Below are 18,722 nucleotides of genomic sequence, written 5' to 3'. Positions count from 1 at the left end.
ACCTTTAACAAAGAGCGACTGTACAAAGGTTGTGCATCGTTTAGATAAACTTTACCAACAGGGGACGAATGACACCATCCCTGCATGATCCAGGCTAGAAGATATTTTGCAAATCAGTTCCTTCTATCTGAAGTCTTAACAAACATCTATCAAATGCTGCTCCAAGCGTGCTTTAGTTTGAGCAAAACATTCAAGAAGGGTCACACTGAGGGGAAACCAAAGAAATGGGAAAGCAAAACAACTGAACATAGAATGTGGGTCAATAGCATAAACTGTTCAGTGTCAACATATGGTCCGCAATATAACTGAGCAGTGTCTGCTTCTCTCTGGCAGTTCAGATTCTGGGAGTAGACGGTTGCATTGCAAGGGAGCTTCCCACGTTCCCCGACCTGGAGACTTAAGGGCCATGGGGACAGTACCACTGTAAGCATGAACACAGCGTGAGCTTGCCAAAGCCTGTCCAAGAATACCAAACAGGGACTTGACCAATGTCTGACTCCTGAACTTGAACTAACAGTCTTTAATGTTCACCCACTGTTTGGCATCCATTAGGTTTACTTCCTACGAATACTTGCACAAAAGTGCAAAATATCCACTGCTGATAAAACTATATGTCAGATACATGTAGGAGATGCAATAACACTACCACCTTTGACTCAAAGAATATCAAGAATGGTTTTATCATCAAATTAATACATATTGAAAAGTCTTCTAAAACACAAAAACGTGCTGGAAATCAAAAGGTAAATACCTCTTCTCCCCCTGCTTTGGAATAAACTGAGCTAAATAAATAAAGTTTTGCTTCCTTACTCTTGAGACTAGTTTAAAATGAATCTCAACATGCAGTTAAGTGGGTCAGTGCAGAAGTTTTGGGCAGGTTCTTGGTACAAACAACCTGCTAAATTGGAAAACTTTCAAATTTTAAATATGAAGAAGTGCAATTAAATGAGTTCAACATCAGCTCAGCTGTGTGAGAGATCGTTTCGTTTTAGATATCAGATGAGAATGTGCGTCATGAAAATAATTGTGACCACATGGCCCACAAGAATCTAAGTGCTACGTTTTTAGGTTAAAAACCAATTAAACAACAGCTCACATGAACCTGTCTTTCCTGGATTTTTACAGGCAGCACTCTTAACAATGTCCTATCAATTTCTTTTAGGGTAAGAAAAAAAAGCAACAACAACAAAAAACACTCCAAGACATGAGCCAGTCACGAACAAATGACTTTCACAGTCTAGTCTGGTCACATTCGAGGACTCATTTGTCAAATATTCACAACTCTTTACAGAACACATAGCTACTGTGATATATAAGCAACGGTTAGGAGACTGTTACCATGGTCTCCTACCCGTTTCAGGTTTCATGCTATAAAGATGATTGGGGGTGGTGGGGGGGCTTCTGAAAGATGAGATGGTGCATTTTGGATATTTTAAATGCCTGCTATATAAACCCATCATGTTATGCATGCTGCTGTGTCATAGTACATATTGTTCTTTGCTAGGTATCCCACTCTATGCTATCCATTTTCTAAAGCTGCATTTTGTAATACTCATATTTGCAAATGTGGGGGGAAAAATGGTTGAACATGTCCAGAAACACGTGAAACAGAGTGTGAGGGATCAATGGTGAGATGTCAGGATCACGTAGGGCCTTTCAATCCACGCCCCTGATGACAGCTGCTGGGAACTGACGGGATGCTTCATTACCAAGCTTTGTTTTTGTCACATATCCACTGAATGATCCTTGCACCACTAAACCAGAGATTACAGAATCATTTTGGCAGATTCCCTCCTGACCTCACTCTACTTTTCACCCTTTGGGTGAGGCAGAGCTCAAGTTTGTCACCAGTTCCAATCATCTGTGAATAACAAAAAGAATCTGTTGCATTCTCAAAATATCCTTGTGTAATTAGCTATCAGTGCCAGACAAGAAATCATTTATATTCTTCTAACTGTGACAACAGGAAATTGCTCCATTGTGTAATAATTGTGACTATAGTTTAATGGACATTCTTGTGAAACAGAAATTGGATTAAGAAAACACTGACATAATTAATTATTTTTCAGTACTGGTGGCCTTAAAGAGAAACAAAGAAAAAGAACACATTCGGCTTATCTGTGTGAGTTACATCAGCCTGTAGCATGTGAACTAGATGAGTCATGTGGTAGTGGAGAGCAGGTCAGGTCCCAGACCAGCCCATCAGGGTATGGCACTGGTACCCAACAAAAAGCCAATGCGGACAGTTGTGTCTGTGCCCATAGCAACGAGCAAGCTGTGGGAACATAGTTGTGGTTGAGAACTGTAGCTACCCTGTGTTGATAATGTGGTTTGGAAATCAAAGGCCATGGCAAGTCCTCTCCACTCTGCTGTAGAGGTTTTGACATATTGCTCTGTGCATGTACTGTACATACTCAGGGATGATCAAAGGTTGAGAAAACTGCTCTTCCTGTGGCTACAAATATTTCTATAGTGCAGTGTTAAAGGGGACATATTATGCACATTTCCAGGTCTATATTTATATTCTGAGGCTCTACTGGTATATCTTTGCGTTATTCAAAAAGTTCAGGTCAAAAAACTCCTTATTTATCTTATACTGACCCTTATGCAGCCCCTTAGTTCAGCCTCTGTCTGAAACAGTCCATTTTAGCTCCTGTCTGTTTAAGGCCCCCTGCCCCGATGAGTGCACTGTTCTGATTGGCCCCTTGGCAGACTTCAGACGGCTCAGGAGGCAATGTAAACAAACAGTAGTAATAGGATTTCACTTCTTTTTCTTGTTCTCTACTCAAAATGTAAACTTCGTGAGTACATTCGTACATGCGTACAACATGAACAACCTTAGCAACAATGGCTATGGAATGGATGGCCATGTGGGATTGTGTGAACAATCTCATGTCATGAAAAGGAGGAAGTAAAGGTAACACTGCACATGAAGCGTTCAGAGCAGACTGGAACCCTTGCTTTTGACTTGCAGGGAGCTTTTTTTTTTTATATACGTTCACCTAAAATTTTGGAACTTTGACCATGTTTAACGGACGTCTGACATCATAACAGTATAAAAATAACAGAAATGTTCCTTTTTTTTTTTACATAAATACATAACACACACAACAATGTTGCTAATGATTTCTTTTTTTTAAAGAATCAGGACTATAATATGCACTGAAAAGGACATTTTACAGCAGAGAAATAAAATTGTAAATGTGTACTATGTAACTATGTATGTGTACATACAAACTATGTATGTGAGACACCGTTTCTAAATTACCTCAAATATATCTCATTTCTGTATTGACATTTCTTGTAACATTTTGGTCGACATATGCCCCAATACAAATATATCTGCAATAAGCTAATATCGGTTGATATATCACCCCGGCCAATGAATTGCCATCAGTCTATTATTCACTAGAGATGCACCGATACCAATACTGATATCGGTCCAATACTGACTCAAATAGCCGGATCGGGTATCAGTGACAATGGGCCAATCTGGTATTGGAAACCATTATTTTAATAAATAACAATTCAGTAAATTTACATCTATTTATTTATTTTTTACATTTTGTTTTAAAAAGTTAGGAAAGCAATGTTTAAGTCAAGCCTGATTTTTCCTTACGCATAAAAGAATGATCCCAGTCTCTTCCACATAGTGAGAAATACAGCTTATTAATTAAACACTGGTATAATATCGGTACTTGGTATCGGCCGATACCAAAAGCCCAGCTATCGGTACCCCTAGTATTTACACAATGTATAACACATCACTGAAGATGTATTGTCAGAAACACTGTTAATGCTGCTTCTGCTGTTTTCTACCGAATAAATCGTCCAAATAAAAACTGTCCACGTCAACATATGTGGACAGTTTTCATTTTGGACATGGAATTGTAGGCAGACGTGTTTAAAACCCTTTTTGAGGAGGTGGCTTTTTACTTTTTTGAAAGACACATTGCTTGTTGAGTGTAATTTTTCAGTGCTTGAGAGCCTCAAACAATATCTCATGCGCTTCCATTTTTTGACAGTAGTTTCAGCGGTAGATATGTCAAAACCTTGGCAGATAAAATCTTAAGTATGCATGGCCAGATTCCACTTGGGATTAATGGTAATTTTTTTTGTCATTAGTTTAAACTAATCCTTTAGATGCTACATAGTCACCCTACACTTGACTAAGTAGTAGTTTGTATGCATAACAAAGAAAATGAGAGAAACAGAGGCATTAAACTGACACACTGCACTGTACATCTTTCCTTTCGATTAACTTCCTTACCCTGTAGAAGGCTGTCGACAGGGGCAGCAGTGCAGAAGCCACAGTGTACTCCTCTGAGCTGGAACAGTCCTGTGGATCAAACAACAGGGGAGAAGTGAGAGCAGGACAGGACACAGCAGGAGACATGTTACACTGCTCTGTGAACACCTTTTTTTCACCAGAGGCCCAAAACAAGCAGTGCAAGCTCCCAAAAGAGAGGTCACAGACACCAGGGCCGGAGGGGAAACATGAGTAAAGACATGAGTTTTGGTAACTGCATGTGTTTTGAAATGATTATGTGTTCCCAAGATATAAGAACAAACATTGTGTCTTTCAGTTCATGACTGATGTGGAGGGCACTGGAGGGCAAAGAATCTATCTTCAACAAACTTAAATTCTTAAACTTAAATAAGTTAAAGGGAAACTCCAGGATCTTTCAACCTGGACCCTATTTTCCCATCATTTTATGTCTAAGTGACTAATGGGGACAACAATTTTTGAAATCGGTCCAGTATTGAGCTAGAGTGCTTCAGCTGGCAGCCCCAAAATGGGCTGCAATATAATCCTTTGGGGCAATAACGCCCTGTCAATGTACGTCCAATAAAAGTGCTTGTTTTTGCCACTGACATGCTCTGATTGTTTTTTAAGTGTGTGACAACATTATTGAAAGGATTCCTACAGAGAAATAAAATTATTTTCTTTACCTTTCGCCTGATCTGGTCTGTTTGTCATTGTGTCTAACCATATCTCGCTCAAGGAGAAGTCTTGCTCTGAAATCTTGTGACAGTGGAGTTGTTGCGGGAAGACAGCTGAATAATCAGCTAAATATTCAACCATGACTTTGAAAATATTTTAGATAACACTAAACTACACTTTATGTATTCCAACACACAACTCTTCCTGGCACTCCTCTCTCCAACTCTAACTCGCGTTCCCACCATTGTCTTCCTGCAACAACTCAACTCTCACGAGATTTCAGAGGGAAAGGGAAAGGTTGAGGTCCCTTTAAATGTCAGAGCAGAGCAAAGCTTGAAAAAAGGTCTGCCAAAACCACTTACTCTGCTCCACTATTAGGACATATGCTTTCAATAGCCTTATATAATCCCTGCCTTGACACAATTGTCAGAGCTCTCCAGTCTTCAATTTATTGGTAATTTTATGTTTTGCATTCTTGAACTAGACTGCCATACAAGACTCATTCGAGACCATCACTAGAATCCAATCGTTTTGGCCATAAAATGCTGTGTCCATTTATCAGGCAGCCATGACCAGCCAGAAACCAAATTTAATTCTCTTTTTTATTTTGTTTTTTAAAATCACGGAATAGTTGAAAATATTCCCCCTTTTGACATTTACACACCATGCCAAAGTGTCTTTGTATTTAGGATTGTTTCAGGTCAAAGAGGCGGTGCTTAATAGTGCTTTCAAGAGAATTGCATTAAGATGAATAGTACATTAAGAGGCTTACAGAGGGGGATTTAGGGGCCCAAACAAAACTTAAAGAGATCACAGAGAATGATGAGAACAGGAGAATAGGAGAAAAGGATGCGAGTTGGACTCAAAAGTACTTCATTCACAGGAAATTGGTACTTATCTGTGGTAAGCTTTGTTGGGATTTATTTGTTGAACTCTGTAAATGAGAATGGCTTGAGGAAACTTGATTTAAGACCGTGTACTAACAACAGAACTGATGATGACCTGGTGCCACACCTCATAACCCTCAGTGGGACCTCATACCCAGAAAATGTACAAAACACACATTTTCTTTTCTTCTTAACTGGTCTCTCTCTTTAGATGTCACGTGTGAATGCAAAAACTCACATTCAGAAATCTTAAGTTCATGACTGAGTTTTTCTAAAGCTATGCAACATATTATCAGTCTTTAATTTTTGGCGGGAGAGATGGGGAGACGAATGCAGCACTTTCTGATAGCGGTCTGTAGTGAGGGCCTCTGTTACCGCCATTTCTCCAGAAAAAACAAAACAAAACACAAGAATGTACAGAGGAGAGAAAATGCAAAACACAAGTTCTACAGCTACACATGAAAGCCTGGCCCCCTGTGGACTGAGCAACATAGTTTCTATTTTATTGTTCTTGTCGCTTGTGTTTTTCTTTGCAGTTATTTGGGCTGCGGTAAAATGTTCCAGCTTGGAGCGGCACCAAAGCATTGTTTACCAGCATCCTTAACAATGCTGCAGGTAACAGGAGTTCATGGGCCCAATTCAAAACAGAACAACAAGTGGAAATGCATGGGCAGAAAAGTGTGAATATTTAACAAAAAGACTCAAGTTTGTTGGTTTGAGTCATCAGGTTCTTTGGATGCCTGACGTTTTCAACGCCGAGAAGGCTATAGTCATGCTTCAGAAAAAGAAAACGTCATCAGGATGTGAGCAAACAGCAGCTTCCTGTGTGTTCCAGAGAAGTAGACACTTTCCAGTAAAGTTGTGGGATGCACTAATGAGACTTTGTGGCTACAGATAAGTATTAAATTCTTAACACAGAGGCTTTTATTGTTAATTGCAGATTGAATCATTACTAGGAAGAGGAAGAAGCCACATAGTTGACCTCTGTGGTGTCCAGACAAGCAACAAACAGAGATTGCATTGCAAAAGCATGTAATCTGATTAAGGGAGATGTTTACCTGGCCATACTGGACATCGTAGAGAAACAGATATCTGAACATGGGAATGATACCCAGTGCAGATTCCCAGTGACCGTGTTACGTAAGGCAGTCCATCAAGGCCACTGAGGCAGACAGGGGCCATGTTCTCACAGCAAGAGACTAATTTATGATCTAAATAATGTAAAAATGTAATGAAGTCATCTATTCACTATTAGAGGAGATGTTCAAAGTGATTAAAGTGCTGCAGGGGAAGTGGTGACAAGGACTGAGGCTATTTGTCAAACTGCTGCAGCCTTTAGGCTCCAGGAGGGGCAGAGGGCACCCTCAGTTGGTAGGCATTCCAGCTCATCAGCTCAGACTTCAGCAGTCTGTGATTCAGACAGGATAGTGAGATAAAGTTCCTCCTACTTGTCCAACAACATCTGTGTGTAACGTGTGTTCCTGCACACTGTTCTACATAAGACAGCCAAGCTCACGATAATGCGGAACTCATGGACTCCATGCCGTTGTAGCCGCTTCCCATGAACCTCCCACCCTAATCCCCTCTCACAGTAAACTGCCATTCAGAGTGTGTTTTTGAGCACCATCATGAGGCCCTCGGCCATGAGAGAGCAGAGCACAGAGGGCTCATAATCCTATCTGACAGGAAATGGTTGGGATGCCAGGATACATCCACAGCAGGACTCATTCCCCCACATGGCTTGCGCAACATTCACTTCAAGAACTGGAGCACTGACCAGTGAGTGTGCATGCACACACACACACACACACACACACACACACACACACACACACACACACAAATAAATGTGCAATTAGCTCAAAGTCTTTAATGAGATTGTTATATTGTGTGATTCATGGCAGAGAAACAGCACAGATAGCACAACAGATGTGAAAACAGGAAAAATATGTCACTGTAAACGTTTTCTGGACATACCAACTCATTCCAGAGAATGTATCAACATTTCTTTTAGTGTTACAAGTTATAACAAAATAAACGGAAGAAAGAAAAACAATTTAACAAGCACTGACATGGTACAGTACCACCTGATTCTAATGTCCTAATATTTGACCTATTGTACATTTTTGTATTACATATCACTTCCTGTGGCTGTGCTCCCCTGCGAACCTTTTGAAGGAAAACACTGATTGCAACCAGACAACATAACTGTTATTTAGCCCGAAGTTGACAGTTAAACGATAAATGTTGTAATTTTCCTCATAATAATGTCAATGTGAATCAATGTGTCATATCAACACAAATGCCAGAAATCCTAATGAGGCATCATGCTGTCATTGTACAAAGAGCAAGCAACATTTTTTATAGAAGAGGTCACTTTGGCTTTGTAAAGCACTGAAGGATCCCTTACACACACGCGCACGCACGCACATACGCACACACATACGCACACGCACACGCACACGCACACACACATGCAAAATTCTGGCAGTGGTGCACATACTGTAATATTTTGGGGTTCTTACGTGGCTGGGCGTTGAAAGAAAGGGCAGAGTGCAGAATATGAAAGTAATTACTGGCCCAGCAATTTACTATTTATATTCCTTTCACAGCTCATCTGAGACAAATCCCTCACAATCGAGTTGAGACCAAGAAATGAAAGCCAGGAACAAATGCCTGGCTTCAATGCTAAAGAAATAGAAGAAATGACAAACAATACACAATAAAATCTAAAAAAACCAAACAAACAAAAAAATTATCAGAGAAAGGCTGACTGTATCTTATTGCATGTTGTGGTTAACAAAAGTCAAATCTCTTCTCTGTGTGTGAACTTATTACTTTTTCTCCCACGTGTGGCTGTGGGTCATTGGTGTTTCTGCAGCATGCCAGAAGGAGTCAATTACTCTTTAAAACTCACTTGGAGACTTTTATTTTTAATATTACTATATGGTTATAGAGAGATTTAACTCTATACTTAAAAAAAAGAAAAATGAATCTCCATAGTAAGACACTTGTTGGTCTTTCTATTACTATTATTATGAACATACCAATTCAAAAATAGACAATGAATAGCAGCATTACCCCTGATGTGAGTTCAACTGTGTTGCAAACAGCAGACAATGTACAACATCTGCATTTTTCCAGATGTGCATGACAATTTCAGTTTACTGAAAACTGTTCTTACAAAAATGAGGACTTATAATAAGAAATTGACTAGAAAAATGTTTTTCACATTTGTATCTCCTCATGGCATCCTTTGAGGAGGTTTGCTGCACATTTCATTATTTTGTGGTTAAACTCATTTCACTCATCTGTTCCAGCAGAAGTTAACACATCAGGATCTCAGTTTAACACAAAAAAGACACATTGGATGACAGGCTATCAGATAGCAGAACGACAATGGGCCAACTAAATAATATGCACAAGAGCCATGCAAAAGAGATGGTGGTATTAACTGAACATCTTGCAACTCTTCAGCTTTTCAACAGATACATATCACTGACAAACTCCTGTTGAAGCGGCACATAGTTCATCTCTGCTCTTAGAACTCAAGACACTCAGACATTACGCAGCATAAGAGGGATGATGCAACTAGTCTTCCTGAATGCGTGGAAAGACATAAGTTACTCTGTTTGCAAATCAATGGACTGTCATGTAGACAGAACTTTGGCCAAAATCATCAGTGCTGCACTCAGCTTCATTTTCTCTCATCTTATAATTGAGGAGCAAATGACACGTCAAATGACCTTGTGTGTTCCTGGCCCAAGCAGATGGTAGGATTAATTGGCTTTCTATCATTTGGGGGGGAAAAAAGAATGACTGGAATCCAAAGTTACTCCATAAAATCTGCACTCCGTGAGGACTGCTTAAAATTATTAAAATCCCTGGAAAGGGCTGATTCAAGGCAGTAAAACATGTGGAACTACCAATAAAGACTCGGCTGCTCTGGTTGAGTGAAGCCTCACTGACTCTTTATGAGCTGCACAAAAACACATTACTTACTCACTTTGACAAGTAGCCGAGGCATGAGGGCACCAGGAAGAGACAAACATACTATCTGATAAACAATGAGCAGCATTGTTGGGATTCAGTCTTACGACACGCTACCAGACTGTTATAAACGCACACAAAATTGGGAATTGCGGAAAAATAAGTTGAGAAGGAAGGGCAGGCATGTACAGCAGGTTATGTGTACTACTGCCGCACTTACACATGACTTTTGCTAAATTAAAACCAGTTTTAACTCATAAATATGAAGCATCTGCTGAAAATTTGGGGTAAACAGCACAGCTAAAAATACAGCCAGATATGTACTACAATGAACTTCGGCATCAGTTTTACATTTTGCTTGGGTCCAAAGTCTGAGGAAGAAAATATATTTTTGTCAAAATTTTAGCAATTTCTTTTATTTTTAGTTTTTGATTATTTTAGAAACAGATGTAGAGCAGTTTTCTTCAAAAGTTTTCATTGACAGCAATGTTGATGAAGTGGAAAAGAGCTGCAGCTAAAGATTATTTTTATTATCATTTAATCTGTTTATTATTTTTCAGATTAATGGATGTTTAGTGTATTAGATGCTAGAACACAGTAAAAAAAGAATAATTGTCATGATTTCCTGAAGCTCAACATAACATCCTCTAATTGAGTCCAAAACACAAAAGTACTTAAATTACCACATATAAAACAGCAAAAAGTAGCTGATACTCACTTTTAAGAGGCTGTTTAGCACCTCGCTTATGACTTAAACAATAAAACACTTAACACACACAAATTGTTGCCAATTAACTCTCTGTCGAGAGACTAATTGAGTGTTTTTTTTTTAGTACTAGTTGTATGATGCTTCTCTTAAAGACAATATCAAGATCTTGATGTACATAGAACATACTTTGCCTCTACAGCTGCACAGATTATTGCTGTTTTTAATCTGTTGACAGTGTTGATGCAGGAGAGGACTGAAGTGTGATTCTGTGAATTACCTGGAGGGCACAATTCATCATCCGAATGATGTAGTCAAACTGTTGGTGGTCCAGTATGGCACGATTTTGCTGGACGTGAAGACTCAGTTCCTCAGTCAGACATTGGCGAGCTGCTTTGCCTTTCATGGCGCGCAATGCAGCTGGCAGAGTCTGTAAATAGGAAAATGGACAGAGAGTATTTTGGTAAAGAAAAAATACTTCTTAATACAGTGACTGACTTGATGAAATAGAGATGACATTCAGCAACAAAGTGAATTAGTGTGTGTAGCTTATATGTTAAACTCACTACAACCTTCAATAGTCTCTGCTGGAATAGTACGCAAGGTCATTTTTATCAATCTTTATAAAAATAAATGTTAAGTGTCACTGTGTTTGTGCATGTACTGATACTTCATCACATTGTTCATTTAATGAGCAATGCATCTTGAGCTAGACAGACTTTTGGAGAAAACAGACCCTTGTTGTTATGTAACCTGATGAAGATTACTGATTAATATCACTTTGATATTTAATCATTGCTTACAGCAACACTCTGTACCGACACAGCACTTTCAGCAACTGCGACCTGCCCTATGATTATTAGTGTTCACACTGACCATTTGGCTGAGCAGGATTTACAGGCTCATGGGGGGTTCAGAGGATGAATGCTATGCATTCTTAAATTTGGAATGAGACGCAGGCCTGGATTATATAACTCCTATATGAAGCCAGTGGGATACATAAAGTAACTGGCTATCATCCCATTTCAAACACTCTGGATACATATTGGGCAGAATGTTCACCTGTGACCTCACATACTGTACACGGGTCGTTGATGAAGGAAAATGTGAACAGACATCTAATGTCAAGTGCTTTTAGATGCAAACACGAGTGTGAAGAACTGATTAACCTCAATATTAAACTATTGCTCAGCAAAGTTAGCAAGATAACAACACAGATTCTGAGTGTTTGATTGCACACTGTATCTCATTCGGTATGTGAGTGTCTGCGTGCCAGCTGGGAGATATTAGGATGATGAAGGTGTGGAGAGATCTATAGCTCCAGCACAGGCTGCAGGATGGGTGTAACACGAAGGAAAGATGACTGCAGCTACTGAGTCAGAGGTGGAGGAGTTCCTCTGATGAAAGAGAATGTGCATCACCTTTTCAGTCTCCAGGATCTTGTTGTCAAAGATGAAGGAAATGCAACTCCTCACCACTTCCAGTCTGCGAGCGCTGTTAAACACGGAGCCACTCTTACTCATAATGGAAACTGGACAACACAGAGGGACAAGATTAGGGGAGGAATCGCTGCACACGAAAACTACACCTGCTACAAACATTAGATCCATTTCTATGAGTTGAAGATAGATTCTGCAGATGCCAGGTATGTCAAAACAAACACTGCTTGTACATGCTGTATGTAAACATTACATGCAGTCTTTTCAAATTTTGAGTGATATTCTGAGCAATTTAGGGTATTATGGTAGTTTAAAATTGGCCATACCAACAGGTGGTCCGGCAGGTACAACACACTTTCTCTCAGGTCGTGTGAAGGGAGGTGCGCTGGTGTGCTTTGCCACACCTTCCTGCAGCAGCTTCTCCACCTTCTCATCATCCAGCAGGGGGAAGGGTACCTGGTGCACCCGTAGGTGGGATCCCTCCGACGGCCGAGGCACTTTCTGGAATGCCATGTGGGGGTTCGGGTTCTCCTACAGTGCATCCAATCATAAAACAACATGTATTATTAGGATATACAGCTGTATATATGGTAGATATACAGCAGTATAGATAAAAAAAATAAGGAAATGAGGATATCTGTCTATTACAGTACAACACAAATTCAACAACAAAAATCCACCCGTCTTACATTTCTGTATAGCTGCTCAGAGAGTTCCCTGATGTGCTTCTGCAACTTAGCAGGGCTGACCTCCTCTTCCTTAAAGCTGTCAGTGTCTAAGGCCACCAGCTACAAAACACACAGAATAAAACAAACAATCCAGTAAAACAGCATTCAAAGGTTTTATAGATGAACAGTATTCCTTATCAAACAGATCTTGCATCTACCAGATGTGACAAGTCCACTTCAGTGTATGAGGAATGTTGGTGTAAAATGTCTCCACTTATACTTAAAAGGTACCTCATCAAAGAGATCGCAGGCTCGGTAAGGCGGACCTCTCTCTGAGACAAAGCCAGCGAAGGCCATGCCATCCAAAACCTTGGTCAGGAAATCATTCTCAATGAGGCCTCGCTGGCCCAGAAAGGCAGTCTGGATAATGTCAGAATTACAACAGTTAAAATCCCACACAGATGGGAGCAATGTAATCTTGTTCATATGGATATGCTGTAGACTGGAAGCAAACATAGTTATCACAGCCATTTTTAGAATATGATTACAAAATCTTCCAAAATATCTTTGCAAGGGGGCCTGAGACCAGCTTCTTTTAATGTTGAAATAAAGGATAAGTTCTTCAGCATGTACAAAAAGGGAAATAAATCTAGTTATAAATGACTACATGCAAATGAATTTAATTTACTTTATGCATAATTATTTGCGTTTGTGGGTAGGAGAGATAAAACACGGTTCACTCAAGCCTTTCCCACTCAGTGATTCCAGACGAATAAGCTGAGCGTTTGTTTATAATAGAATCCATGTGGGGTACTTTGAGGATGATGTGGTGAGGGGTTACCACGGAGACACCACAGACACGAACAAACAAAAACCCCGGCACAAAACAAAAATGTAAACCTAATATGTTTCATATGGCCCATTGCCGGGCTTTGCCCAAGGTTAGAGGGCTGTGTCCGAGGCTTTCATAAACAAAAGGATAGCATCACGGAACAGTCATGGAGCCGCTACAACACATTTAAAACAACATGCATGCACACACACACACACACACACACACACACACTATACATGCCTGACAGGTTTATCTGTCTTTACATGTAATTCCACCCTAGCTGCTGGACTCTGGCTAAAACATTCTTGGCAGATTAAAAGAACAATGTGTTTACTGAGCAGCACTTGCTAAAGTAGTTTAATCTAAGGTCACTTCATGGAAAATGAGGTTTTTGAAACGTTCGAATTCAGCTCTGGGAATTCCATTATGTCGTTATCTTACCTTGTGAAAGTGAATAACAGGTTCAGAATGGATGCGGATGAGCTGCAGGCAAGACCTGTAGCCCTGGAAGAGTTGCGCAAACAGCCTGAGGAAGACGGTCCTCACCTCCTTGTCCTGAACACACACACAGACACACAGATGAACAAGACTCATCAAATAGCTATGCCATGAATGCAGTCTGATAAGTTATTTATGCAACAGTATTTGTCTTTAAGGTAATGTGTTCTCCTCATGTGGGAGGAGGAGGTCATCACTCTTTACAGTAAGACATCTTGAGGAGTAACGGGTAAAGGGAGGGCTTGTGAAAGCAATGCTGACTTACCAACAACTTAAGGTTGGAGGGTGCAGTGCGAGGTGGAGGGAATGCATTGTCTGCTATCTCCAGATCAGGGTGCAAAACCTAAGAGAAAGAGTGCAAAAGATGCTCTTGTGTGGAGAAACTTCGATAAGTGTAACATCAACATTGAGTGAACATTTCACCTGCATGATGAGTGACCAGCACTTACGTACAATACAGCACGTCATTAAGAAATGTTGGATTGAGAAAGTGAGTGTATCAATTTTACCAGAAGCCACTGAGCTTGTTTGTGTTTAACAATCCAAGAACTACTTTAGTGCCTTTTGTGTTTATGTATGAGTGTGTCTGCGCATCTTTTATGCAGACACACTCATACATAAACACAAAAGGCACTAAAACTGTACGCAGATGCTGAAGAATGAATTTTTGTTTACATAGTTCAAATGTTATTATCATGTGATTCTTTAAATGTGGTTGCGTGCGTGTGTGTGTGTGCGCGCGTGTGTGTTTACCAGAGACAGGGCAGTCTGCGTTTGGTGTAACAGAGGTTCAGGGAGCAGGGACAAGTGGATACACTCAGGTATTTTTATTGTTCCTCCATCCAGGTCGGCAATAATAACATCCAACTGGTGAAGATACATAAAACACTGACAGGTCAGGTGGTTTGGTTGCAGCTGGAGGGAGGACCGTGAGGAACAACACGTATGCCTGACAAAATTTAGCCAAAACCAGCTAAATAAACAACTTGTTGAAGGTCAGATTACTTCACCTTCATGTGTAAGAACACTTCCTGAAACCAAAGTGCTTGTGAAATTGAAACTCTCCTACTCAGAGGAAAGAAAAAGACCTAAACTGTTACCATCCATCATCACTTCTTAGGACATCAAATTCTAAAGGACTCCAATATTTGATAATAATTGTAGTGTTTAAAAACTTTCAACAATATATGATCTTCAAGTTCTGATTGCAAGTAGGATATTGAAAGATGTCTGTGATATGTTTGGACTCACCAGATCCTGGATTTCACTCTGAAACATGGAGTGGACTCCGATGATGAAGGGCGTGGGCGAGCTCAGCACCTCCAGCAGCCGGGAAGGCAGAATAGGGATGTATGGATAACTAAACATAAAAGTGGACATGTCAGGACATGGTATAATATGTATGGTAAGACAGGCGAGGGGGAATTACGCAATGAGCGGGAAACTGAGAGCCTAAAATATACTTCCCTGCATTCTTATTACAAATGTTGAATTGGGAAATTGAAACTCAAATGAGTAAACTTACATTAAGTGACAAGACAGAAGAAAAAATATAAACTGTGGATGGCACTCAGATGGTGTTCATAAATGTTGCATTAATATCCTTTATAAGCTCTGGTGCTGTCAGTACACAGTCCACAGTCCCCATATTTGTTTTTATTTTTTATTTGGACATAAGCAGTTCACATTCATCTGCTGAAGGGGGAAATTTCTCTGAGCTTACCAAAAGTCTGAGTTTTAGGTGTGTGCCTTGTGGTTGTGATTTGTGACATCACAACCAGTTTTGAGCCAATTGTGTCCAGTATGCAACTTAAACACATGTGATGTGGAAACTGGAAGCCTCCAGTGCACATATACTAAGAATTGACTTTTCTAACAAAAACCACATCAGACACAAATTATTATTCTAAGCAGAGTATTTTCGTATGTTTTGAAACTTGTCTGGAAGGGATGTTTAGGTTTAATGAAATCATGATGTGGATCATGAGTGATTTTCAAAAATTACTTCAGATAAAGTTCCTTCTACAGTGGTGCATGCATTTGTGCTACAAAGGAAAGGAAATTAATCACTATAAAAGTGAAACGCACTTCTAGGAGAAGTGAACTCTGAAAAAATATAACCCACCCAAGTTACTAGATATTAAAGGTCAAATTCTGTGATCTTAAAGGGGGTTAGGGTGATATAGCCAGGAGATATAGCCGTTTCTAGAACTGAGTCAAATAATAAACAAAGTTAATCATCAGTCAGATCACAAGCCATGGAAGTCACGACACCAGCCAAGGTGCTAGTGGAAAGTCACATGAGAATCTGTCCCTCTGCTGGGGTCTAACAAATACCTACCTGTATTTAAGGGGAAACATGAGGGCTTCCAGGGCGCGACACGCATCCCCGAGTCTCTGGTAACTGGTGGAGTGGAACAAAACCTTGTGTTCTGTCAGAACCGCACAAAACAGGCTAAGAACATTTTGGATTCCTGGAGCGAGAAAACAACACAGAATGAAAATTAATGAGGTATTTGTTGGAATGTGACTGCCACAATGTTCCAGATCATTTATCAAACATCCTTAGCTATTTGGGGGGGATTTCAATCCTCAAACACAGATTAGAACAAACAACATTCACTTTGAGTTCTGTGCGTATTCTTAACAGCTTCAAGACTGATTACTGAAATTCAAAACATACAATATTCTGTGGGATATTTATAGTAGTTCTGGCAATGCTATGCAGACCAACCATACCGATCGTAATATGGAAGGTCGTAGTGCTACTAATGGTATTGGTGTACTAGTCTCATTTTGAAAATCTGTCTGCCAGTTCTTTAGGTAATGCTGCATGACTCCACAATCTGTGGAACTGATTCAAATCTAATTTAAATTGTCAAATTGAAATGAAATGTGTGAGACTGCTGCCTAAAGCACCCAAAAGCCTGAGTTGTGTTCGTTCTTTGGTGAGGAAGAAGCCTGAGACTTTTATTTTAAAGGAATTTTTATCTGCGCAGGCTACTGCAGTCTCACCGTTTATTGGTTAAGCTACCAGAGTGACTTATGTCTCTATGTGGCTTTGGTGGGCCGTTGCACTGCCTTTCTGTTTCCATGGCACTGGGCATATACAGAACATATTGAGCTGAACCTGGACTTGAGCAATATTTAAAAAGTGAACTGTGAAAAGAACGCATTTATGCATTTAGGTAAATTCATGAAAAATTACTTTTACTCGTGCAACATTGTTCAGATGTATTTAGTTTGCGTTCAACAGGGTTTAATCTTAATAGGAAAGAACTGATGAGTCGATCTCAACGGATGCCAATACTGCATGAAATCTGAAAGTTGTGCACAGCTATTTTAAGCCATGTAACCAGCTGGCTCATGATGACAACATAATAAAAAAACATTTCCATAACCAAATGGGACAGTTTATGTTAAACACTGAATATAAACCTATGGGAAAACTCATCTTGGAAAAACAAAGGAAATTACACGCTCTCATACAGTATAAATAATATTACAAATACCGATGTGACAATCAGGAAGAATTCTAAGTTTACAGTTCCTGTTATTGTTTCCTATCAAGCAACTGACAGACCAATTCATCACACATTGGAGTGATAAAGAGAGAGGAACACTGGCAGACATATCCGTGCCACTGGGGGCGCTGAGTCTGGCTGTTTGGCTGCCTGAGTGGAGCACTTGAGTGATAAACAGGAAACTAAAGGTTTAGGTCCAAATGCAATGAAACGCTATTTTAGTTGGACCTTTTTCTATCAAAAGAACTGCAAATTAGTGAGCCTTTATCATCTCCCCAAGGCTGTTGAAGCCACACTTACATAATCACACCTCAGGTTCAGGTGTTTACTTATCTTATGAAACAGTGCCACATTTCCGAGCCCTAAATAAAAAGTGTCAGCAACAGCTCTAGACAACAGAAGAGACAAAGGCAACAAACAACAAACCGCAGGGCTGTTGATGGCTGGTTTTTATCTTGCCCCGGTGGGGGATGTACTTCCTGTGCAGTGTGACATGTTTAACACACATTCCTCTCTGATGACTCGGGTGACCTGTGCACACAAACCGATGTGCCGACCTGCCAGTTACTCGCCATTCCTTATATGGGCAAGAGGACGACCTAATAGTGGAAACGATACACTTGTTCTTGGCTTACGTGTAGCTGATCAGCGGACCGCAGACATTTGCCTTCCTGTCAGCATGCAGAAGAATCAGTTATTAAGGGTGGAAAAATGATAAACTCTGCCAACTCTGTCAGTCACTTTTACTCAGTATGCTCTGACTCTCATTGATCTTTCTACACAGTAAAAAAAAATATCATATGAATAGCCAATCAAAGTGGGATTAAGGACTCAGCCAGTTATTAACAATCTGTTACTTGTTGCTACAATAGCAGGAGGATGACAACAGACAGATGACTGCACTTCTTTCTTTGTATGGTCAGAAGATAGACTGCACCATTAAATGTCCATAGTTGTGAGTTCAAAACATTAGCACTGATCATAAGTGGGCGGACGAACACAATGACACTGTTAAAGGGATAGTTTCAGCATTTCGTTTTCTTGCTGAGAGGTAGAAGAAAAGATCAATACCACTCTCATGTCTGTACGATAAATATAAAGCTACAGCCAGGAGACAGGGCTTAGCTTATCCAAGACTGGAAGAGGGGGAAAACAGCTCGCCTGGCTCTGTTCAAACGTAAAAGTTTGGTGCCTGCCAGCACCTCTAAAGCTCACTAATATCTGGTTTAT

The 18,722-nt window shown here is 40.1% G+C and overlaps 1 protein-coding gene across 5 annotated transcripts in view; it reads right to left on the bottom strand.

Annotated features, from left to right (window-relative positions):
• The window catches only part of sbf2 (SET binding factor 2), a 122,463-nt gene that overhangs the window by 40,612 nt on the left and 63,129 nt on the right, over positions 1–18,722 (bottom strand). For all 5 annotated transcript variants that reach the window (XM_044349858.1, XM_044349866.1, XM_044349838.1 and 2 more), the window contains 11 exons: positions 16,310–16,442; positions 15,220–15,328; positions 14,722–14,835; positions 14,234–14,311; positions 13,912–14,025; positions 12,927–13,055; positions 12,657–12,755; positions 12,294–12,498; positions 11,950–12,059; positions 10,809–10,958; positions 4,271–4,339 (listed from right to left, as the gene is read on the bottom strand). In XM_044349858.1, coding sequence (XP_044205793.1) covers positions 4,271–4,339; positions 10,809–10,958; positions 11,950–12,059; positions 12,294–12,498; positions 12,657–12,755; positions 12,927–13,055; positions 13,912–14,025; positions 14,234–14,311; positions 14,722–14,835; positions 15,220–15,328; positions 16,310–16,442 — 1,310 coding nt within the window. The remainder of the gene's footprint in view (positions 1–4,270; positions 4,340–10,808; positions 10,959–11,949; positions 12,060–12,293; positions 12,499–12,656; positions 12,756–12,926; positions 13,056–13,911; positions 14,026–14,233; positions 14,312–14,721; positions 14,836–15,219; positions 15,329–16,309; positions 16,443–18,722) is intronic.

The sequence above is a fragment of the Thunnus albacares genome, chromosome 1 (genome assembly GCF_914725855.1).
Source record: "Thunnus albacares chromosome 1, fThuAlb1.1, whole genome shotgun sequence".
NCBI classification, from domain to species: Eukaryota; Metazoa; Chordata; class Actinopteri; order Scombriformes; family Scombridae; genus Thunnus; species Thunnus albacares.
The sequence above is the reverse complement of the archived record's forward strand: the minus strand, read 5'-3'. Positions and strand labels throughout refer to the sequence as shown.